Here is a 25,300-nt window from a genome sequence, read left to right on the forward strand (position 1 = left end):
GAGAAACAATCAAAATGCATGTTATAACCAATTCTTTGTGAGCACTAAACTTTAATGACTCACTTGTGCAGCATCAATCCTTCTAGCAATGGCCTGCTTGGAGTTAGTCATGGCCTCCAGTTTGCGCGCAGCATTTTCCACTTTGCCTGTGAGCACATCCAGCCCCTGGGAGACCTGCTGTGCTCTCTGCATGGCAGCTGGGGATGTTCCTTGGCCTCTGGCGTAGACAAAAAACACATGGATGGCATTAGGCACCAGACTGCAGGAAACCTTTCACACGTCTACACATTAATGGAGGAAGGGCCTCTTGTTTTTGAGGTTAGTTCTACTCATATAAAACTTTTTTTTTCTTTTTAAGAGGTTCTGTAGCCCCTACTTTGGATGAGGATTTTTTTATCTAATATGAAGGGAACCACCTGTGACAGAGATGACAAGTATATGGCGTTGGGTTTTAATGCAACACCGAAACCTACCATTACAGGTAAAAATAAATAAATAAAAAATTCCAGCAGCCATATGATTAAAAATCATACAATTCCCCAAAAGGTACACTGTACAAGCTCCCCAGTCTCCATAACCCTTAGAGAGCCCCTACATCTGTGTGGTCTAAATGCGGAGAGCAGCATCACGTTAAAGCCCAAACGTGCTGATTCTTGGCGTTTGTTTGCCTCATGGTCTCATCTATTTTTTTTTTTATGTATCCATTTAAAGAACAGTATTCCTTAACTTATATGCTTCCATTTCTAGGACAGCCTCAGAAGTCTCTATTTTTTCAGACGAGTATCTTTAACAAGGGCTAAAAGTAGATTATGGATTAATACCGGACAGCTGCTCTTAATCTAGCATGACTCGAAGCCTCTGGTGACAATCAGATTTCATTTCATATTGGAAGGATTACACTTCCACTCTTACCCAGTATAATCTTCTAAACTATGCTTACTGTATTACACCATATACCCTACAGGGATGAAAAATTATACCACTGAAAGGGAAGAGCTTTAGTAAAGAAAATACTCCATGAAAGTGGAAACTTCTATTAGTCATACATTCAGCTGCTTCATCAGACATGGACTGGGACTGACACACACATACAGGACTGTCTCAGAAAATTAGAATATTGTGATAAAGTCCTTTTATTTTCTGTAATGCAAAAATGTCATACATTCTGGATTCTGGACTGTAAGCCATAATCAGCAATATTAAAATAATAAAAGGCTTGCAAAATTTCAGTTGATTTGTAATGAATCCAGAATGTATGACATTTTTTTTTTTTTTTTTTTAAATTGCATTACAGAAAATAAAGAACTTTATCACAATATTCTAATTTTCTGAGACAGTCCTGTATATATTCTCCACCTCTTCTTTTTTTTTTTTTTTTTTTTTTGAATAACCTTTCCCCAGTAGCAGCCCAGAGTAGCAAAGTGATATTCTTTGTGGTAAACACTGTACCTGGACCTCAAGTCGGACACCTGGTCGGTCATCTGACCCAGGGTCTTGGCTGTGCCCACGATATCTCTGCGCTCTTTTCCTGCACAAAGTTCTCCAACTTTACCGGCTTCATCCAGGATCTGCCGGATTGCCTGCTCGCCTGCATCTCCTGCAAGAAAAAAAAAAAAAAAAAAATCAGGTCATAACAGGGATAATAATTTTAAGTTTAAGGGCTCTTTATTATTATTAAATACCTGGTTGAGCATTTGGATCCCTCAGCCAATTCTTAGCCTGGGCCATCTTTGAGTCAATGAGCCCCAAAGCTCTCTTCATGGCTTCTGTGTCCTTTGAGTTTGAAAGCAAAGAACAAATCAATATCTGACAGAGAATCATTGCAACCACTACATGAGAAAAGAAAGAAAAAGACATGGGTTTAGCATTTAATCCAACCGAAAACATTATACAGAACATTTTATCTGGGTTAAGATGCCATAACATTTGAAGATTTGTTCATGGTGCACCCACTCAACCAACTGAGCTATCCGGGGACCAAAGTCAGGACAAATTTAAAGTGAGCTCCAAGTGTCCTGTCTTCATCTGTTGGTCAGGAAAGTCACCAAGCTTGAGCTAATGTCATGATCAACCTCTAATGCTTAGTTTAGTTTAGGTGAATGTATACTATAGCGATGCTGTATGGCATCTGTATGGCACAGCAATGTACAGCATGTCCATCATTCTTTGCCATGCTCAGTCCAGAGCTTTTCAATATAAATTGATTCTCCATTGTATTTCATTCAGAGTGAAAGAACTACAACATTCTGTCTGACAGCCGGTGACTTAACATAACACTTCTCATTGTTGAAAACTACTAAACAAAGCAGAGTCCTGTGGGCGCTCGAGAAGGAAAGACGCCAGATCAGAGGGGGAAGTGGTTAGATAATACAAAAACAGCAATTCAGAAAACACAATTTCTTCATAATGCAAGTCAACTCTTTTAAACATAGAGTGTTTCAGAACAAATCAAGGCAAATAAAGATTTTTTTTTTAAATGCCATCTATAAAAAGAAAAAAAAAAAAATATGAGCTGAACCATCATGCTGCATGTCAATATGAAATAAAATAAGAATGTCTGATTAACTGAGGGTGTGATGCTACGATGCTAAACAAACGGGAACTAAAAGGTGCTAGGAGCCGTCACTGTTGTGTGGGTGCGTTAGTTCACTGATCAAACATGCTCAGCATGCAGCTGCTGTTCAGTCATAACCACTTACGAATGTATGCACATGGCAAGTTATGTAAAGTGAGTTTTGATTGATATTTAAATCCATTACACAATCATTACAGGTTATAAATATACAACTGCAAGCAAAAACAAAACAAAAAATATGTGGTGTGATCCATGGTATTTTATAATGGGAATAGTGTATGGTTATTTTTCAGTAAAATCATTTGTGAGGAAACCAATATGATTTGCTTTGAAACAAAAAGTTAAGCAAAATCCATGTCAGAATGTCTCTGTGCTCTCCTCCTTCAGGACTCAGCAGAAACCTGATGTTCACAGCAAGTTGGGAGAAACCCTCAGAGAGTTCTCCTGAATGACAACAAAATCAATACTGTACGAGTCAGGTCAATCCATAACCCAACCATCCAAGGAAGTGGCAAGGTTAAAGTATCGTAGGAGGAGGACACACAGATGTTAATACAATGTAATGTTACAAAATGAAAGAAATCCAAGAAGTCAGGAGGGGGGGGGGGGCACACTCCATAGTTTGGCATGTCAGCAATTCAGCCTGCTTAAAACTTAATACGCTTTATTCCAAGACTACGAAAACATTTAAATTGATAACTGAACCTACTAACAGTCTATTCAACCTCCTTAATGTCTCACAACTGAGAAGCACACATGGGCACGACAAAGCACAATAGAGCACACTCATCCTTCAGACATGCTGCTGCACAACCAAGGAGCGACAGCGGTAGAGGCTTACCTTCTACAGGGGTGGAGGGGAGAACGAAATAGTAAAAAGAAAGGAAGAACCACATAAATACAAACATTCAACAAGACATACCAACTAAGAACTTAAAAAAAATTATAAATTAAAAAAAAAAAAAAAGAGTGGCTCCTTCAGAGACTTCAAAGTTCCAACACAGGGCAGATGAGAGCATGCAGAGCTGATAAATATGAAGAAAAACAAAAAAGAAGACCATATACAGGAAAAACAGTGAAAGTTGAAGAATGACTGCTGTACAAAGCAAAATCATTACTAACACCTATCAAAATTGCAAAAGGCCATCCTAAATCAAAAGAGAATAACCTTAGTTCTCTACCATTCTAGTCTGTGGACTTGAGATATACAGTATATGGTGATGGTATGTGAGGGCATAATGGGTGAAAACAAAACACACATGTCAAAAAAAAAGAAGGTTGAACCGAGGTGCAGCATCCCAACACCTGATCCAAAGTTTTAATTCATGCAGAACTGAGCAGAAACTAATTAAACCAGAACTGTCAGAACATACCGCTTATTGTTTCTAAGCAACAGACGAAAGGTATCACTTCTGATCCTCCATCCGCAATGACACACCTGACCACTCCTATTGATTCCATATATCAATAGTATAGATCAAAATGACTTAAATGCAAATCTCCATTTTTAATGAAAGTGACTCTGGAATCTACTGCTCTGCATCAAAACCACGTCTGGCTCTTCACAGGCTGCGACCAATATTCATGTTCAAAGTACCTTACAGTGCAAAATCACTAAACCTTTTCAAAAATCTCTCCCAACATTTCAATGTTGTAATTGTTTTGGGTTTTTTTTTAAGTCAAACTTTTTTTCCCCATTGATTTACTCTAAAATATCTACCAAATAATAATTCTCTCTCTTTAAGATCACCAGATGACCACCAATGGATCAATTATTATCAATTTACCCAGAACCAGTTAAATAAAATAAAAGTTGAAAAATTCTGTTTTTAATTTTAGTAAGTTTTACAGCAAAAAAAAAAAAGAAATTAAAAAAAAGAGAGAGAGAGCCGTGTTGCCCAGCTTCATCCATGTGCTGCGATGGCAATATCATTAACTATATAGACCGTGCTATGCTCATATCCGCTGGATACTGGTTACTACAGAGGATAGATGTTTATCACAATTTAAAATCCTTAAATGCTGACTTATTTGATCAAACACCCCCCTCCCCCTCCCACAGACTCATTCACTTGTATGTTCTTATTTAACCATTTTTGGACCTTCTTACTTCATATCTGCAGACACACCCATATTTAGCAAACAACAGCATGTACCATAACATTTTAGACACTTTTTTTTTTTTCCAAATCAGGCAAAAATACCTGATTTATGGCACATACCTTGTTGGCCCAGGCATCTTCATCCCAGGATGTAAGCTGCAGCACCCTAATGATCTCATTTATTTCGGCACTCATCTTCTCAAAAGTGAAGTTTCGGTTTTTCAAGGCCTCTTCCACACCCTGACCACCAGATGTCTTGGTTGTCACAAAAATTTTGATACCTGAAACACATTACACGCACACGAAGAAATTAAAAAAATTAAAAAAAAAAAGGTATGCATCCGCTTAATAAAAACAAAGACATGGAAGATAAAGAAGTAATCTCTAGAAACCGCAGTGTTCACCTGAGATGAGGATGGGCAGCAGCTCTTTGACTGTGTTCATGGAGTTGACCAGCATCACACGATGCTCCTGATGTGTGAGCTCCTGCTGTCGCTCGTCTATCATCTTCGCCATCTTGGTCATACCTGGATGCAAACAAAAAAACAAAACAAACTAGTAACGGAATTAATTACATCCAGTCAAATAGCTGGTTTTAATAATAACTAAGAAGTCATACATGACTTCAAGTCAATAAAGTGGGAAACGTAACACTTCTTCTTGTTCATTATTCGATGCAGTTTTAACATCAATAATTGCTTTATATGAGAATTACAGTATATAACTTTTAAAACTTTCTTTCATTTCACAAAAAAAAAGGTGTTTGTGTATTACTAGTAATGATACTTTTATTTGGGCATAAAATGTGCTTGTTTTTCTGAAACACTGAATCGGCCTCAGGACCTGCCACTGCAAACCCGGTTCTGCAGACTGACCTGGTCCCAGGTTCTTTGTGTATGTGATCAAGTCCTCCATTGACTCCACCACTTCTGCTACAGTCAGATACTCCAGGATGCCTTTGCAGACACGGATTATTTTGCGCACCTACGACAACGATCAGAAAAAAAAAAGATGAGAAACATTCATCCAAAAACAGGGCTGCATTTTCAAATACAAGTGATTACACAAACCCATTTGGTCCCCTCCCTGCATATTCGCGTTAACCATGTGCTGATAATGCTGCCTACTGACATTCCAGCCTCTTTGTCCTGCTTCCCTTTAGCTTTATGTGGATTGCAGGAGTCACCAGTTCGCTGCAGTGATCTCTAGGCTGCAATGCGAAACGCGATGTCACTGCTGACTGATGGTCCCTGCTGACGCCTGCAGACGTGGAGGGATGTGCTCTTTAGAGCAGTGCTCTGCAACTCATCTCTTTCACCGACTATTCCCAAGTGATATAAGATGGGCTTGACAGATGGCGACCTCTGTCTGTTTTAAGATTTAGGAAGTGTTTCTTTTAGATATATGGAGATTACCCCATCTATTGCAAGATAATCCAGTACTCAAAGGAAAGAGGACAGGAATGGTGTCCATCAAAGATACAACAAACTAAATTTACTATGAAAAGTAAAATGACACAGTCCTTAAAGTTAATCCTTATATTGATCGATTCCAATGTTCTAAAGAGTATTATCAATTCTTTTTTTTTTTTTTTACATTTTTTGTTTGACAATTGAATTGAAAAAGATCCATAAATAGCTTTTTTTTACATTTTCTACAAAAGTGCAGCATATTACATGGCCTTCTCTCTTTGTCCATGAAAATCTAAGAATAAAAGCACTCCAGGTTATTGAATTGACGTATTTGTTCAAATTTCAAATGAGAACGAAATACAATATACCAGCTATAATCCACCACACTAACTCAGCTTCACTGTTGGTTGTATCAAAGAAATTTGGGATTATTCCGGTTTCTCAGGACTCTACATGCATTTGCATCCTATTTTCACCAAGCAAGGTACACAATTATCATCTAAAGCTGCAAACCACACCAAAATATCAGTGTTGTTGCAACCCGCTTCTTCCCTGTGCCTTTTGACAGTGTGAAATGCTAATTTGAATGAGTCTTATTTAAAAGTTGCTTCATAATGAAGTGTGCTGAAATGGATGACAGCTCCAGTGGTGAAATCTAGTTATGTGATGAATATCTCACCGTAGCAAAACTCCACCCTTTGACTTCCTGTTTAAGCAAGCAAAGCCTCTGCCGTTTAACATACTGTTTACTCCTGAAAAAGAATAAAGTATACCTCTGCCTCATCAAAGGTCAGGAGCAGGTCAGAGGTTCCAGACAGGATGCCTCGAGAGCCATCGATGAGGTAATCCCGAGCAGGAACAGAATATGGGTCACCTTTTAGCATGGAAGCAGCCTGGACAAGCTTTGTGCATGCATTCTCCACTCTGTGAACATAAAAAGGGATTCATTGAGAAACCAGATCAACTTTTAAAAACAAAACAAAAACCACCTCAGTCATGCTGATGATGCACAGGCCCTGGGATGTCAGATGGACATTAAAGGAGGTTAAAAGCTCTGCCTACAGCACAGATGTGTGAAATAGCCCTGAGAAACCGCAGCTGCAGTGATATCATAACTGTCTCATTTCCTCTTCTTATACTTTTTTTCCCCCCCACATTTCATGCAACTACTAGTGTGGGAGCCAACAGAGCAGCAAACCTATATAAAATATTTACTTCACCTAAATGGTGTCATCTTCTGTACATTTATCACATAACAACACCTAAAACTCCAAATATGATTACAATTATACGAGTGACTAACTTGATTTTCTGATGCCTGTTCTCAAAAAACAAAACCATGACAAATAAGTAAATAAACATTAACTGATTAATGTAGTGACAGAAATTCACACCCATATAATGAAGCTTGATTATGCACGATTAACTTTATCATCCCAATACCCGCAGCAGCAGCTTCCTTTTCCCCAATACGTGTGATTAACAGTGAAAATGAAGACCCATTTACTTTTTATATACAAACAGTTCCTTCAAAATAAGATCAAAACTGAAAGTCACACAGTCCTTTATACATTTATACTCCCTGAACATGTCTAGGCATTTTTTATGTAAAATTTAAGGAATGTAAACATTTGTTTTGGAAATAATTGAAATACAAACAATGATGTTTTCATACAATGCATTCACTGCGATGTGGTTATATCTGGTCTAATGTTCTTTTACCTCAAAGTCTATGCAGGTGCTTTCAGAGCTTTTATCTCACAAAATGCAAGAAGAAAGATTCTGGAAGATACTCTGGTAATTCACCTTTTTTCAAATTGTGTCTACTTAAAAACGTATGCAAAAGTATGCAAGTCTGGGTCTGGCTAAAAATAAATACATAAATAAACAAGCAGTATCTGTTGTATTGAAAGATCAGTGGAGCAAATTTGTGAAGATGGGCGACAGAGTCGACAAGATGTGCAAAGCTCCACTCTGACCCAGAAATGAAAATGATTGATGTGGTTGCCTCCTGGGTATGATTTACCTTGTGAACTCTAGAGCAGGAAAATCTGCAGGCTCAGCTATGTGCTTCAGCGCCATACATGCCACCTGCATAATATCAGCAGCCATTCTCCACATGGTAACAGGCAGCAAGCCAAAGAGCTACGCATGTCCCAGTTCCCACAGTGTGCAGACTTCCTACTCCTCTCTTAAGGGCTTATTGCTGGAACGAGGGGACATTATTGCCATTTTCCACATTTAAAAGTATTTTGAACGAGCTAAACAGTTTCTATATCTCTAAAGATCCAAGTCTTGTAGACTAAAAAAAAAAAAAAAAAAAAGCTTTCATATCCCCATAAAAATCTAAACTAAGATGTGTGTGTGTGTGTGTGCGCAGTGTGAGCCAGCAGTGTCCTTCAGCGTGCACCAGACAGAAACAGCCATGCAATAACCGGACCCTGACAGACACTATATTTAGTGAAGGAGATGCATTCCAACACATGTGCTGATGGATGACGACAGGGTGACGATGTGACTTTGAGGCGCCAAATGTGTTGAGCCTGACAACCTGTGCATGCCAATGTGTTCCATCCCTGACCTTGGAGCCTCCCAGGAGCTGCCTCGCCCCGCTCGACTGCAGCCGCTCACATAACAATAATAATAATAAATAAAAGCCTGACATAGACGGATGCTGAGGTCAAATTAATCATCAACGTCAATCATCTCTTTTAAGCGCCTATATTTGATGCTTTTTTTCCATGTAATCCAGAACAAAAAGCAGCAGCAAGTGACTATGGATCCACTCCTACAATGCATCATAACTCATTCAAGAGTTTAAACAAAAGTTATTGTTTTTTTCTTTACAGTTACACCAGAGCAAGACTCTTAGGCACTGAGGCACTTAACATGCCATGTCTGACCTTTGTCTGGACACAACCAGCCATTACTGCAACAGATAGAGAGAAACATAGCCAGAGAGAATAGTGGGTTCAAAATTATAGAGAGAGTGTTATTTATTCTTAAACACATTTGAGGTTAGCATGACAGTATTATTTGAATTTGTTCAAGAGATTCTCTGGCGCTTACTTGATAAAAGCTGGTGGCATATCCCTTTTCATGATCTGATCCTCTGTGGTTTGTACCGTCTCCTTTCCAACCTGGAAAATACAGATGTTTTTTGATAAGAACAGATCAAATATTGATGATCAAATAAGCAAATTAAAATAAAAAAAAAGGCTGATGAATGAGATGCACATAGGAAAACCAAGGAAAAAAAGTACAGGTCATAATTACATTATATCCACATTAATGCAACAGTTACAGTCTCAATTTAGACATAAAAAAAAATAAATAAAAAAATATCAAACTCATATGTAGTTACATAGGTATAATTAAAGGAGAACCACTGGATGTCTGGAAGTTTGGATAAAGATTATTCTACATTTGCATTTTTCTGTCTGGATTTCCAAAAGATCTTAGCAAGTACTGCAACATCAGCGATGATGTTTTACAAATCAATGTTCTGATAGAAAAACCTGCATCCTGGTAATAACATTGATGTTTTCCCTGACAGTTGCTACCCATCTACAATCCACAAGCATGGATTGCCTCTCGTTTTCTCATGAGATTGTGATAATATTACCACTGTAATTTGGTTGGGCTTCTTTGGCAATTTTTCATCTTTTACCTCATCATATGTTGAGTTGGTGTGAATAAAAACTGATATTCAATTTAACAAAATATGTTGCTAACAACATAATCCTAATAACTATCTACATATTCATATTTATTAAAAGTTATCATGCAAAAATATGTCATCGTAAGGGATGGGAATTGATAAGATTTGTATGATTCCAATTCCATTTTCGATTGGGGTTAACGATTTGGTTCTTTAATGATTCTTATTTGGAAAAAGGGTTAGGGTTGCATGCTGTGTGCGCAACTGTTTGGTAAGATTTGCAAACCTATTCCAAGGAATTTAAGCACTGGGAACCGGTTATGAACAAGAACCGGTTCTCGATTCCCATCCCTAGTCATCATGCAATCTTTTCCGTAAAAAATAAATAAATAAATATCTAGCAGTAGCATGGCAGCACCTGCGTCCAACTGGACTAACAGCAGTCTGACCAGCACTGATCCAGCTGGACCCTCCTGTTCTCCCAGATGTAAGTTGCTTAGGATAAAAGTGTCTGCTAAATGACAGTAGTAGTAGTAGTAAAAGGTTTGACAAATGGCATTAGGCGGATACTTGGAGAGAAGTATCGGGAGTGGTCAAACAGAGAAGTTTAGATTGATTTGGTGTGTTTTTAAGCAATTTAATTGCGTTAAACACGCCAGAGGCATGGGAGAGGAAGTAAAAATGCCTTCTTACTCCCCCTAAGGGACTCTTGCCTTTAATCATGCAGTTTTCTACAATGATTTCCTGGACTACTGAGCCATTATTTCAACAAGGCAGCTGTCAGCGAATGTGTGTGCGTGGGGGGTCAGCACAGTTACAATATTTAAAGCAGCTGAACGCCTCCTTTCCCTGACTTGCCAAAATGACTCACCTCCCCCAACATGACCTCAGCTTTGTGAGAAAAGACAAAACGTAACGACACCGAGTTCCCATGGGTGAGAGATCACATACATTTATAACCTGACTCCAGACACACTGACTGACGCCATTTATTTGTGTCAATCTCCCACAAAAAGGGAAGCAGTTAACTTTTTTTCCTCTACAATATGCACACATAGTTCATGAATACAGATAAAACATCACACTGTGTTGAATTTTAAGAAAAAAATGCAGGTAACAAATGCGATGATGCACTGATTAGTTGAGTGAGTAAAAGACAAAAATAAATAGGAGCATCATACAACTTAAAACCTTTATATAATTAAAAACATATTACTGGTCAAATGGGATGTCAGAACACTATTTTTAGGATGTGTAACTGGGCTCTGGGATGTTGTGTACTGGCACCAGTTCTCAAACCATTAAGTGACTGACCAAAAATAACCAGGCAGCCCCACTAGAATCTCATTCTTTTTGATTATTCAAGGGGCCGTCTTGATACTGTGGTGAGAATTCCCAAAGAGCTTATTAAAGTGTCAGGACACAGGCAGCAACAGATCCATTCCAGCTGGTTGACGTGGAGGCAGCAACAGAGCTGGCAGACACTCATTTCTCACTCCTTTCACTGTGCCTGAGGGACCTTGTGTGACAGTGGGGGGGTTATAAATTAGGGCCAAAGGTTGTGCCAAGCTAGAACTAAAGTAGGGACTTAGCAGGGAAAGCTATCCAAGTCTGAGCTGCTAGGCTGTGTACATATCCAACCCATGCATTCCATCAGTGTGTAGCTCTGCACAACAACAACTAAAACTGTCCTGTCCTACTGAACTTTGGTTTTGCAAAACAGCCTCCCTTTGTGGGAATATTTTAAGAACTATTGTATGGTTTTTTTGTGAAGCTGCTTGTAAGCTGAACTTTGTAGATTCCTCTCAGGGTGAAATTACAGGCATAACTTTTAACCTGGAATCAAAACAACAGATTTGCGTGCAGTTAAATCAACTGGGTTTTTCTCTCGAACTAAACTAGCAGGAAAAAAGATAACTTTGTTGTAAATTCAATACCAATTACATGCCACTTATAATTACTTGGTATAGTCAAATATTGTTTGTGGCAAAAAAAAAAAAAGAGTAAATGTACTGGATCCAGCAACTTATCACACCATCATTAAAATAAAAATAAAAAAATGTATATATATTATCCTCAAATGGAAAAGATAATCAAACTATCAGAAGAATTGGCACAGCATAACACTATCACCTTTAGACCTGGGAGGGAGCAGTTAACATCTCCTGAAGCTAAACGGCCACCCTGACGCAATTGAGCTTGCTGCATTTTCATCAGTAATTGTTACAACGACCATGATAGTCATACAAGATCAAGACAAGTTCAGACATTACCCCAAGTGAAGAAAGAAACCACAGAAAAACCCGTATGGTGGCCAGAGGCTCAGTGTAAGCTTCATTTAACAAGCGCTGAGTCATATTCTCCCAAAAGCAGCTTGCAGGAATATGTGAAACCAAGTAAATTGCAGGCTCAGAGTGTATTCAACAGGTCATCACCATCTTCCTTTTTCCTTACTTGATGTCTTCCTTTTCTCTGAAGTTATGTGGCAAGACTCAAAGTAAAATATAGCAGTGGTCCAAATTTAAACCAGTTGTAATTAACCAATGACTTTGACATCTGGCCTTATTGAAAAGAACAAAAAAAAAAAAAAAAAAAAAAAAAAATATATATATATATATATATATAAAAATATAAAACAATTTTTAATGATTTTGGACGACATGATTTTGGCAGTATCATACTAGAATTGGCAGTTGAAATGACTATGTTTTGGGGCCATTTGGCATCATTTGAAAATGGATATTGAAGAATGGAAAATGGATAAGTGGAGAGGCAATTGAGTCGACAGGGAACCACGGCAAAAAAAATGTTCTGTGCTCTGAATAAAATCTAACACACTGCCGCTTTTCCACTAGCACCTACTCAGCCCGACTCGCATCGTCACGCCTCATCCCGGCTCCACCCGTTTTGTCCTCGTTTGTTTTTCCACAGCCAGGTGAGAAATGTGCGGGTTGGGGTGAAGCTGCTGTGACGTACTCGATTGCGCAACCCCTTTGTTCGTGTCGGCGCTGATCAGAAAATCAGCTGGAGCCGCGAGCGACAGAGTAAAACAGAGCTCCTGGTAGATCTGGTCGTTCCTTATCGCCCGTCTACATCCCTTTTTTAATTCTCTCCTCAGCCACCAGGTTTATGAACATCTGCACCTCAGAGTTGGATCACTAAACAGACGTTTGCGCTGTATAATAAAATCACTGCGAGCCGCGAGCCGCTCTCGCGCTGATTCCCGCTTCCTGATTCAAACGTCTGACGGCGCCGCCCCCCGACCAATCAGTGGCGTGGAGGATGGTGATGTCAGAAATAGGGCCGGCTCAGCCCGGTTAGAAGCTCGGCAGAAAAGATACAGAAAAGGTATCTGCTTGGCACGGCTCCACCCGTCTTGGCCCGTAGTAGAAAAGCGCAAGACGGGGGCGTGGCAGGTAGAAGCGAGCTGAGTAGATACTAGTGGAAAAGGGCCATAATTTAAGGAAAAGTAGGCGGTTACTTCCATATCCCTTTTAAAATCCTTCACATATTCAGCGTCACCCTTTTCCAAGCTGGCATGCAACTCAAATGGCTGTCAGTTTCATTTACCATTTGTTTCTTGAGTGGAAACACCGACAGTCCTCTTTACCATCCAAGAGTGCCATGTAAAGACCCTGTGTTGTGAAGTTGCTTGATAAAGTGGCTGCTCATTTAGAACAGGCCTAGCTTTGTTGACAGAAATGCATCCCTCTACGAGTAGAAGAAAGGCCACTCTGAAAGCATTACGGCTGGAGAGACAGAGCTCGTCTTTCACGAGTTGAGCAGTTATAGCAAAATGGTGTGGGTTTTAGTGCCCATAAAGATCTACGACAGCAGATCTCTGGCACACACCAAAATCTCTCCCAACATATTAACCAGGAAATACACAGTATCGGTAATTGGTTGACCACAGATTTTTTTTTTCTACTTTCCACTTGCAACAGCAAGAAGCCGATTCTCACTGCCAGTAATTTTACACTGCAGTCGGATGAGAATTTGATACATTCCATTGATCATTCACTTCTGCTGATCATCACTGCCAGAACCAGTAAGTTCTGCATTCAAACATATCAAATATCAAAATCAACTGAATGACTCGGGTGCAGTAGAGAGGTCTCACTGAAGGTCATCATGCTTCTGTCAAAGGATGTCTAGCATTTATTAGTTTGGTTCAGGAAGCAGCCACACATGGTGTGTTCATGGTGACGAAAGACACAAATCAAATGGCCTCCTTGATGATGGCAGGCCAGGTCCTTCAGTCAGGCAGAATACCTTACAACTACCGGTATGTATCTCATGTTGCAGAAGCCTAACAGCTCAAGTGGTGGTGGTGGTGAGGAGAAGCAGTAATGAGCATGAATCCTATTAAGAGCAGTAAATCAATACAGTTTGACTTAAAGGAGCATGAGGCTCCTTTTAAGAAATGAGACTCTCTAGCGCCACCCTTCGCCAGGACGGCCGTCGGGGGTACTGCAGCCAACAGTGAAGCCGGCACAGGAGAACGTGCATGCAGCGTCATTTGACACATCCACAGGACAGAGCGGGAAATTCGGGCCCCGAATTGCAGCACATTTTGCAGCACACAGCCTGTTCAAGGCAACGGAGAGATACACTAGAGGGCTCATTCTTTTTGGTTTGGAACGCTTCATCTGACGACATTACTAGAAAACTTAAAACGTATATGAATTTTTTTCATAAATCCTGCCTCAATCCTGCCTCATGCTCCTTTAAAGTCTCAAAAACAAGAAAAGTAAAGAAAAAACAGCATGTAACACAAGACTTTTACAACAGTGGTCTTCAACCCGGGTCCTTGAGAGCCACTGTTCCGCATGTTTTAGATGTCTCCCTGCATCAACACACCTGATTCTAATTACTTTGCTTGTTCTTTTTTTCAGACAAATAATTTAGGTTTTTAATTACCATCTTGTGACACTCTGTTGAAGGCAAAAGGAATCGGCGAAAGATGTCAGGTAATTAAAAACCTAAATTATTTGTCGGAAAAAAAGAACCAGCAGAGTACGGTAATTGTAAACCAGAGACAAAATGAACTTTATTAAATCAACACCTGACTCTAATTAATGAAAATCATCAGCATGCATGTCATCAAGGTCTGCACAAGTCTGTTATGATAGTAATTTTTATCAGGATGTTTTGAAGCAGAGAAACATCTAAAACCTGCAGGACAGTGGGCCCTGAGGACCAGGGTTGAAGACCACTGTTTTACAGATAACAGTTAATTACTTCGGTACTAGGCAAGAAACATATTTGGTGGCTGCTCACTACAGAGTTTAAAGCTCTCAAATCACTGTAAATAAACTAAAACTGAAATATTTCCTCTCCAAAAGAAAGAACTGAGTATGTGCAGCTGTTGTAAATAGTTGAATGAATAGGAAAAAAAGGGGGGGAAAATTAAGCAATGAAACTTAAGTTGTATTTGTCTAGTCCCAAAACTCCCTGTCAATATTAAAGATAGACACAGTTTGAGCTTAAGTTGGTTAAAGCAATTAGGGCTGCCACTAACGATTATTTTCTTGTCAATTGATTAATTAATTAATCAAACTACTTTTTTAGATTAATCTTGTGATTTTATTTTTTTACATTTTTTGATACACCTTGTCACTACCTTATTTGAGTCCCTACCCTATTTGAGTCACACATGCGCAGTCGCGTCCAACGTCGTCGGCCATCTTGGAAAGCAAAATACGGCAACACCACTTGGACAAACTATATACATAAAAATAAATGGAAAAAAAGGCAAACCCTCCATAATATGTTTTAAAAACGAAATAAAAAATTATATAACATCTATAAAGGTACTATTAAAAGAAAAAGTCTAAGTTACAATCTTGCTACGCTTAAACACTTTTGTTGAAATGTAAACCCCTGTGATTATTTTATTTTGTGATTGTTTTTCTTTATTTTTTATTTTTTATTTCATCTTAGAAGATTATCTTGGAAAAAATGTATAGGTATACTTATTCGCTTGTGTGTTGTGAACTTGGTATGTTTCAGTTGCAAACAAATGTTTCCTCAAAGGAATTTTGTACTTTTGATATGTTAATTCAGATCAGAATTCAGATCAGAAAAGACTTTAAATAAAGTTTATTATAAAAAAAAAATACTCACAATAAGTTAGGGATATTATTATTTACAGTACATGATTGCTTTTCCTATTTGGTCTGAATTTTAATGAAATGAGTAAAAGTTCCCTTTGATATTACTAATGATGAATGAGACGAAACACCATTTTCATTAGTTTAATATTACCCCAAAAATTTAGACAATAAAAATAGTCTCTCACAATATCCCTAACTTATTGTGAGTAGTGTGTGTATATATATATATATATATATCTCCATACATACATATATATACATACATATACATATATATACATACATATATATATATATATATATATATATATATATACATACATACACACACACACTACTCACAATAAGTTAGGGATATTGTGAGAGACTATTTTTATTGTCTAAATTTTTGGGGTAATATTAAACTAATGAAAATGGTGTTTCGTCTCATTCATCATTAGTAATATCAAAGGCAACTTTTACTTATTTCATTAAAATTCAGACCAAATAGGAAAAGCAATCATGTACTGTAAATAATAATATCCCTAACTTATTGTGAGTAGTTTTTTTTTATAATAAACTTTATTTAACATATCAAAAGTACAAAATTCCTTTGAGGAAACATTTGTTTGCAACTGAAACATAACAAGTTCACAACACACAAGCAAATAAGTATACCTATACATTTTTTCCAAGATAATCTTCTAAGATGAAATAAAATAAAATAATCACAAAATAAAATAATCATAGGGGTTTACATTTCAACAAAAGTGTTTAAGCGTAGCAAGATTGTAACTTAGACTGATTTTCTTTTGATAGTACCTTTATAGATGTTATATCATTTTTTATTTCGTTTTTATAACATATTATGGAGGGTTTGCCTTTTTTTCCATTTATTTTTATGTATATAGTTTGTCCAAGTGGTGTTGCCGTATTTTGCTTTCCAAGATGGCCGACGACGTTGGACGCGACTGCGCATGTGTGACTCAAATCGGGTAGGGACTCAAATCAGGTAGTGACACACCTCTCTGTTAAATGCCAAAAACTAATATCTTCACCATTCTCACAATGTGTAACCTTTAAATGTGAAAATATAAAATAAACGTCATACATAAACCAAAGCAAAAGTGTCTCAGGGCATCATTTGGTTTATTCAGAACAATCTCCATAAATCTAAAATAACTTTCACTTTGAATATATGTGTTATGTGAATATGATGTTACTTTTTTATTCATGATCTTTTACCAGGTGATGGCACAAAAAGGGATGTATATTTACCAACTGTTGTATTGCCAAGCACAAACCTGACATTAATAGAAATCAACCATGTAGTTTTAAGTGCTCAAAAAAGACCTTAATAGGCTGGAATGCTTTGAAGCAGGTAACCCATTAGCATCATCAGTTTATTTTTTTACACCAGAAAATTATCAGAAATTGCACGTGGAAACTATAAAAGAACAAACTACATTTAATGCAGCTAATGCATTTACTTAATAATTAGGTAAATTCCTATATTACTGTAGTGTAGTCAATTTAAGGTTTGAGAACCACAAGATGTTTTCTTTGAGATGCTCCCGCATGGCGGTTATTCTGCTGTTATACACTATTTGGATTTTACTGAGCGTACAGAGCACCATTTTGTTAGGTTTCTCCTTGAAAAATTCCCAAACCTAATGCTCGAATCCGGGTTTAAGAAGTATATGTTTCATTTGATTAATGTATGCAAGTCGACATATTTACATAATCGATTAAGTTGATGCTTCGTTGCAGCTCTAAAACCAATAATTAAATACATGAGTTTCTATCAATGCATCCATTTACTGTTTATAAATAGATGCATTCAAAGACACAAATTGGTATCTTTAGCTAAAATAAATTGAAGTGGTCTCTATTTTCAGCTTGGATGTTAATCTACTTACTCAAAAAATATGAATATCAATGCACATTGATGCCATACACATTGGCCAACTGGTACTTCCTGTATCAACAGATTCTGCCTAGTGTCATCATCCATTCATGTTGACATATCACCTAGGTAACTAACAAAACAACACCTTGTAATGCAATGATGGCATTGGAAAAGAATGTGCAACCTAGAATCTTTGCATAAATCTAACCAGGTAGTTTTGGTTTCCCTCCTTATGTAGTTTTGTGTCAAGGAGAAGACGCCAGATTCTTCACTTGCACGCTGTGCACACTTCTGGCTGAGGCTAAAGGCATTTTAATTCAGAAATCCAACCAAGTATAAAGCAATAATGATCATTCAAAGTATTCTGAAATTAAGATTTCTTCTCAATCATTCAAAAAATTTTGAAAATGTCATAGCATTGGTCCTTTGGAGCTTTTGTCGTGATCCAATGCCAGTGCATGGCTGAGAACAAATGCCAGCAAAATACTGTGTCTTCTGGATTAAAGCCAATGTGGAATAAGTTGCAGTTCATCTACTGACCACTGGGAGCTGGCTTCAAAAATGTGTCATTTGTGGTGGACACTAGGTGGAGTTCTCACCTCAGAATGGACACTGGGCGTGGTGATGGGAGGAGTTACAAGGGTATATAAGGAAGTGCTGTTACAGGTGTGTGGATTGATTGTTTGGAAGTAAAGTTCACAGAGACTCCCATATTCTGCCTGCTCGTCTCATTTTACTCACTTCCACACATTCAATCTTTATTGACCCCCATGTTAAAATGTCCAACTTTGCAGCAGAAATTAGCCTATTTACAGGCTAGCAGAGCTAGATTTCACACCCATGACAACTGTAAAGGGGGTGATTTTTCTTTTTGTAACACATCAGGTAGCATTATATAAAGCAATAAATTAATGTATATTTAAGGACGTAGACTTTTTATTGGCAGCGAGCTTAGCCAACTGTTGGCCATCATCACTTTCTCATCAGTCATTGACTTGCTACAAAGCTTAGCTAAGCAGCCTGTGCAAACCCAGCATCCATCTTTTCTGATTTTGCAGCAGAAATGACATTTGAAGCAGGATATTCAGCTGCAAACTTTTGCTGGCAACTACTCCACAGCTAAATTCTTCATGGATGCGTGTTCATTCCGCCAATTTCCAGCACGGCGCTGCAATACGCTTCTAAATCCCTCTTCAGAAAACCTGTGGGTGGCGTCACGGAGGTGTTTGTCCAGTCATCACACGGTCTTTGGCTGAGACAGGGGTTTCCTGCAGCTGCCTCATAATGCTACTGCTCCAAACAGCTGCTGGATCTTCCTTACTTGGATTCCTGTATTTCCTCCTCCTGTCCCTCCTCCACATCCTCCTATCCTGACAATTTAATGACACTGAACACCAAAATGACTACTGGTGCAGGGAGAATCCTCAACACAGCAATGGAGAATAAATGACCACTTTTCATTGGAACTGTGCACACATTTGAAACTCAACAGACCGTGGACTCTCTTTCCAAGATTAAGTAATCAAATGGTTAAAATCATGGCGTGGGTTCCTTTGCCAAACAGGAGGAAGCTTGAGGACAATGTAATAGAAACTGTTTTCTTTTGTATGCCCTTAAAGTACTTATGTTATTGGATATATTTGTTTCCTACCTTTAAGAGGCTTACAGAATAGGCCTCATGGAAAATGCTTCAAACGATAAAAATGACTTCCTCATTTGAAATGTTCTGTCAACATTAAAAGACTTTGGAGAAGTTGTTGAAGACATCTGAGAGCACTGCCAACGTGCTGTAACCACTGTCTGAAAAGTTTACCTCCTCTTTTCTCTGCACAATGACAGCCGAGCCAAACCTCTCAACACCACGCATTTTTGATTTTGCATGAATCAAAGCACTTTGAAATCTCAGTTTAAGCCTCAAAACAATAAAAGTTCCCTTTTGTTTTTTATTATAGGCCTGTAAAAACAGATCTTTAAAAGTAATTAAGTGCAACAGGCATTGTATAAAGCCAGTCACCAGACCAAACTGACTGCTGCCACAGATAAGCCAGCAATTCCTCCATGTATCCCTTTAGGAAACTAAATCTTCTAAACTTCATAGAAACATTTTTTTTTATATGTCAGGTATAAGGGGATTTTAATTGTTATAAAAGCTTATAAGCACATCAATATCAACTTCCACAGCTAGAATGATCTCCTGAAATTTAATGCAAAATGAAATATGCTTTGCATGTCTTTAGGCCTGATAGTTTTTTATTTTACTGTTGCAACAGCCATTTGTGCCATGAGAAAAATGTGCCATCGAGTATGAGATGGTGCAAGGTAGTTTCACGATGACTAAATGAACCAGACGAGTAAGCCACAAGAGTAAACCACAGGCGGTGAGTAATCTGCACCCGGGTCAAACACAGAAGCCAGAGACAGTTGAGGCTGGTCTTCCTCCCATCCACTCATCGCATGCATTTCGCTGTGTAGCAAGATCATAATTCAATGTTTGAGTTGAAGTTTCCCATTCAAAGGGTAAGCCCAGCCCTTTCAACGCCCTTCCCCTCTTAGCTGGAAAACATTGCAGCTTGTTGGAAATTCCTCACATTCCTCAAATTCATCTTTAATTGAGGTCTAGCTCATTGTCTCAATCAAAAACAAGTCAGAGATGCTGAGCACTACTGAAAGGTCAGTTAATCACACGTGGTTTGTAGTCCCGCCAAATTTTTAATACTTCCATGACTACACTGCTATCTCCATGCATCTGGGATAATGAGATTAGGCTCTTTCAATTGAATAATTGAAAAGATCTACACAGTTTCACCTGATCTTCTCAAACGGGTTTAAGCGTCAGAGCATTGTCAAAATTCATATTCTTTCTTTGCCCACAAAATGCAAAGAAACCTCTCACAACACCAAAAGCCAAAAGCATTTTGATGGTTAAAACTATTTTTTAAGCACACTTTTTTGCAAGATGTTCAATTTCTCTTTACGAGCTATACTTACAATTAAAGACTTACACATTTTAGACAGACTTTATGAAAGAGGAAACTTGTGCAATGTGTGCTTTCCTGGGAAACGATTATGTAAACTGGCTCATCTTTAACACAACCGTTCACAGTCTATGGAAATATACTGTAAGCAGACAGCTCCATCCTCTTCCCTTCCCTGGAATATCATCTTCATGACTAATTTACTCTCAAGATAGATGTTAACGTTGAACCACAGGTTCACCATGGATGGAAAAAAATAAACAATTCCTTTATCAAGTTTATGACCACAATGAAACTAGCATGGGCAGGTGAATATCTCTCTTTGTTTCTAAAAGGAAGAAGATAAAAGCTAAAGAGTGGTTGTTTTCTCATACAAGATTAACAACATATGACAAACAGGACAGAAACCACAAAAGAAATTACCTCAGATTCTCAACTTCTATGATCTCATGATACAGTTGATATTGTGATGTTTCTATGGCAACTGGAAATAATTATAGACTGGTGTATTCATTCATGCCACAGCTGGAAACATCTGATTATAATTCTGACTGTCCAGAAAGTCTGCATCATCTCATCCCTGGTTGAGGATATGCAAGACATACTGACAAGGACTGCATTCATGTTACAATAAGCAGCAAAAATGTGGCATTTCTGAATTTAAACTTGAAATGCCTGACCTGGTGGAAGCATGAAAAACTAACACAAGCCACAAGCATTTTTTTTTTTAACAAATGTTCTGCAACATTACATTTATTTTTTAATCAATATTCACCACCCTTTGCCTGCTAGATGTCAGGTTGTATTTGCTGGCTGGTTGTAAATCCTGACTGACTAATGGACTGTGGAGTTATCTTATTCATTACCGGTATGCAACTGTCAGCCTAGTCACTGGCATCTAAAGTGTGCAGAAAAAGTATGGAAATGATTAGCAAGAAGTTAAAACATCTGATAAAGCTACAGAGTAGATAAACAAATATCTGTGTAATCATGATCCCAAGCAAAAGATTCAGTCTATGTAAAAACACACTACATGTGAAACTTCGAATACTATTAGGAGGATCCTTACGATGATGATCTCCAGTGTTTGATTATGCATGCTTGCATATCTGTCCAAAAGAAGAAGCAATGTGCCAAATTTGCTTCACATACTCATCATTATGAATGGTCAAAAGGGAAGTTTAGTCACAATGTGTATCTGATTTCAAATCAAGACATAATTGGGTAAAAATGTTCAACAGTTGTCTGAGTTTTAAAGTTTTACCATATGGAGTCAGATATATTGTTGCTGACATTGCTAACAAATAGGGAGGGTCTTCTATGACAAGCATGAATGTAGCTCATTGCATTTAAACATCTCTCTCCAAAGTCCATCAGAGGAAGGAAGTCTGGTGGGTGTAGAGATAAAGAATAAAAGACAACATGGAGTAAAGACCTGTAGTTTCAGAAGTGGGCACTAAAGAAAGATAAAGACACTGAGTGAAGCAAACAAGCCTAAAATACGTAGAAACTATTAAACCTAATAAATAAATTGCAGACAAATGGCAGGCAATCCCTCTAAATAAAAACAATCCTTTCCTGTCGCCAGAGTAATTGTCCAAATGTATCACCGAACAGCTGTCAAGGGGATCTGGCTTGTACCAGACTGAGAGTGAACAACGTACTGTTAACATGTCTCCCTTAATTTAAGCTGTGTGCCCGCGTTTCTTTACAAGCAACAGTATCTGCTACAGTCCTCCATATTGCATTGTTTCCTAGAAGAAAAGCTTGTCATGTATGAGTCTGCGTTTCAGGATAAAATTTAAGGAAACAGCATGATCATTTCCTCACATATCACCATGATAAATACAGTTTCTGGGTAAATTCCTCTCAACTCTAAATATACTGAAAACCACAGTAGCTCTGGTCAAAGGGGTGTAATCAACTTAATGTTTTTGAAAGGCAGTTTGGAAATCCATAATTCATAAGCCACAAGACTTTTTAATTGTAGCGTGGGCAGAATGACTTGATGAGTGCTGTATCAAGCCCTGATGATGCATTCAGTGATTCAAGACGTCAAATTCACAAGTACTTCATATTTGATGATTAAGTTATATCTTTAGATCTGTTTATAAGTTCTCAAACACGAACTACACTGCAAATTATACAGTATTGACGATATAAAAGGTGTAGTAAAAAAAAAACTAATCAATAGACTAGGTAAAGAAAAGGTCAGAGACGCATCAACTGATAAACTGATGATCAGAATTGGTCATTTTAAGAAACAATAACCCCACCCCACTGGAAAGCATGTCTTCAGGTTTGATAGCAATTTTTACAACCTATGAGGTAACAAATAAATGTGAATAACCAACAACCCAAAACATTTGGGACAACAAACTTAACCCAAACGTTAATAGAGAATCAACATGCTGAGCATGTCGAATGCTATGAAGCTTACAAAGTCTAAGAGGCTTAAAATAATGCCAGTAGAGCAGAAAGCCTGCAGGATCTGCCATCTTTCACTAGCTGATTAGGTTTCTGTGGTCAGTTCCATTTTTCTACATGAAAACTATCTTCAATCAGAAATTGGCAGGCCGAAACTTTAATAAAACTGTAAATCACAACAGGAAAAAAAACGGAAATATCTTTAATGGATAGAAAAAGTTTATTTTGAACCGCTTCTGACCCATTTTCCCTAAGGTATCTGGACACAGTTTTCTGGGATAAAAAAAAAAGTATTTCCTTAATAAATAGGATTTTTTGTTTTTGAAGGGGGCATTTGCCAGTGTGAAAACATGGTGACATTATAATGTTAGGCATTACAGCTTAGTAATATAAGAAAAAAGAAAGATAAATCATGCAGTGTAACAGCTCATCAATATTCAAATTTACATTTTTTTGTAAGTATGACAGTCCAATCTTGTCTGGCAACGATGGATTCACGTCTGGCTGAATGACTTTCACACAGCATTGGAAGTTTCCAGGTATAAAATGGTTGTGATCTCTAACTCAAACCATGGTCTCAACATACAGGACTGTCTCAGAAAATTAGATGTGATTTTCTGTAATGCAATTACAAAAACAAAAATGACATACATTCTGGATTCATTACAAATCAACTGAAATATTGCAAGCCTTTTATTATTTTAATATTGCTCATCATGGCTTACAGTTTAAGAAAACTCAAATATCCTATCTCGAAAAAATTAGAATATTCTGGGAATCTTAATCTTAAACTGTAAACCATAATCAGCAATATTAAAATAATAAAATGCCTGCAATATTTCAGTTGATTTGTAATGAATCCAGAATGTATGACATTTTTGTTTTTTTAATTGCATTACAGAAAATAAAAAACTTTATCACAATAGTCTAATTTTCTGAGACAGTCCTGTATTTAGTCTGATTGAGACTCTCAAAGTGACAAGTGTGTGCAGTTTCCCCCGGTTCCTCTTCTCACAGCTCAGAGCTCAGACCGCAGCAGTGCCTACGTCGAGGGAGGCAGGGCACACTTTCAAGGGGAAAAGGGCGTCACTGCCCTTTAACCCGACCTACTTCAGGAAAGTTTGATAGCAGGAATTATAAAGTAACATCCTCCCCGCCATTAAATGAATGGGGCTGTGGTGGCTGGAGAAGTGTTGTGGTCACGGGGAAAGTGTTGTGTTTAACCACTCGAGGAAGTCAATGCGGGACAAAGCGACAGGTATGCCTCAAGGCTGGTTTATGGTTCTGCGTTACACCAACATAGAGCCTACTGCGTATGGTACGCGGCGACGCGAACCATACGCCGTACCCTCTGCGTCGATTTAACGCGGAGCCATAAATCAGGCTTTAGGTAGCAGGTAACTTACCCGGACCAGGTTGCTGACAGCCGCCTGCACGGCGGCCACCGGCGCAGACAGATCCGGGATGGCTTTCCCGTCCACTTCCCCCTCTTCGTGCATAATCACCAGATGGGAGATCTGCTGGGCCACCGGCTCCAGGATACTTTCTATCGTCTTCGTGTGAAAAACCGGCATGGTGGCAAGCTTTTAGAGCACTATCCAAGTACAATTGAAACCCCCTAAGGTAGGTTCTCCTAAAGAAAAAGAAAGCTTAAAACAATCCCGGTAACTTTTTTCCTCTCAGGACAGTGTGCGACTCCTTCTGCCCCCCTGGAAACATCAACGCGAAAAAAAAAGTCCCAGAGTGAGCGAGAGAAACGACAAGAAACGTTGTCGGCCGATTGACCAATCAGAGAGCGAGGAGACAAAGTGTGTGAGATCTGATTGGTCGCTCGCGGTGCCACTCATCGCCAGCACCTCCCTCCTCCTCCACAAAGGAGAGTTCGCTTACCACTGCTCCCTACATTACGTAATTGATCCACATGTCCAAAAAAGGGAATATTAGGTGTACTGTTAACGAAGCAAGGGATTCCACTCAGTATAAATTACTCAGTAAAGTTCTGATTCTGGCTGAAGAAATGGAAGATCAGGGACCTCAATCAACTCATCTGAGAATAAAATATAATCCTCACCGATCACTCTGTGATCATCTCTTACAGTTTATGTGAGCGTTTATCTTTAGGATATAGGAGAATACTACACACT

At 38.3% G+C, this 25,300-nt stretch overlaps 1 protein-coding gene across 1 annotated transcript in view; it reads right to left on the bottom strand.

Moving 5' to 3' along the window:
* LOC133418823 (vinculin) overlaps positions 1-24,884 on the bottom strand; it is a 33,285-nt gene extending 8,401 nt beyond the window's left edge. Inside the window, exons 1-9 of the mRNA XM_061707682.1 lie at positions 24,563-24,884; positions 9,159-9,229; positions 6,863-7,013; positions 5,553-5,661; positions 5,082-5,204; positions 4,798-4,958; positions 1,683-1,773; positions 1,450-1,597; positions 64-217 (exon numbers count right to left, since the gene is read on the bottom strand). Coding sequence (XP_061563666.1) covers positions 64-217; positions 1,450-1,597; positions 1,683-1,773; positions 4,798-4,958; positions 5,082-5,204; positions 5,553-5,661; positions 6,863-7,013; positions 9,159-9,229; positions 24,563-24,730 — 1,176 coding nt within the window. The 5' untranslated portion in view covers positions 24,731-24,884. The remainder of the gene's footprint in view (positions 1-63; positions 218-1,449; positions 1,598-1,682; positions 1,774-4,797; positions 4,959-5,081; positions 5,205-5,552; positions 5,662-6,862; positions 7,014-9,158; positions 9,230-24,562) is intronic.
* Between the last annotated feature and the right edge of the window lie 416 nt (positions 24,885-25,300).

This window comes from Cololabis saira, chromosome 19, assembly GCF_033807715.1.
Source record: "Cololabis saira isolate AMF1-May2022 chromosome 19, fColSai1.1, whole genome shotgun sequence".
Lineage (NCBI taxonomy): Eukaryota > Metazoa > Chordata > Actinopteri > Beloniformes > Belonidae > Cololabis > Cololabis saira.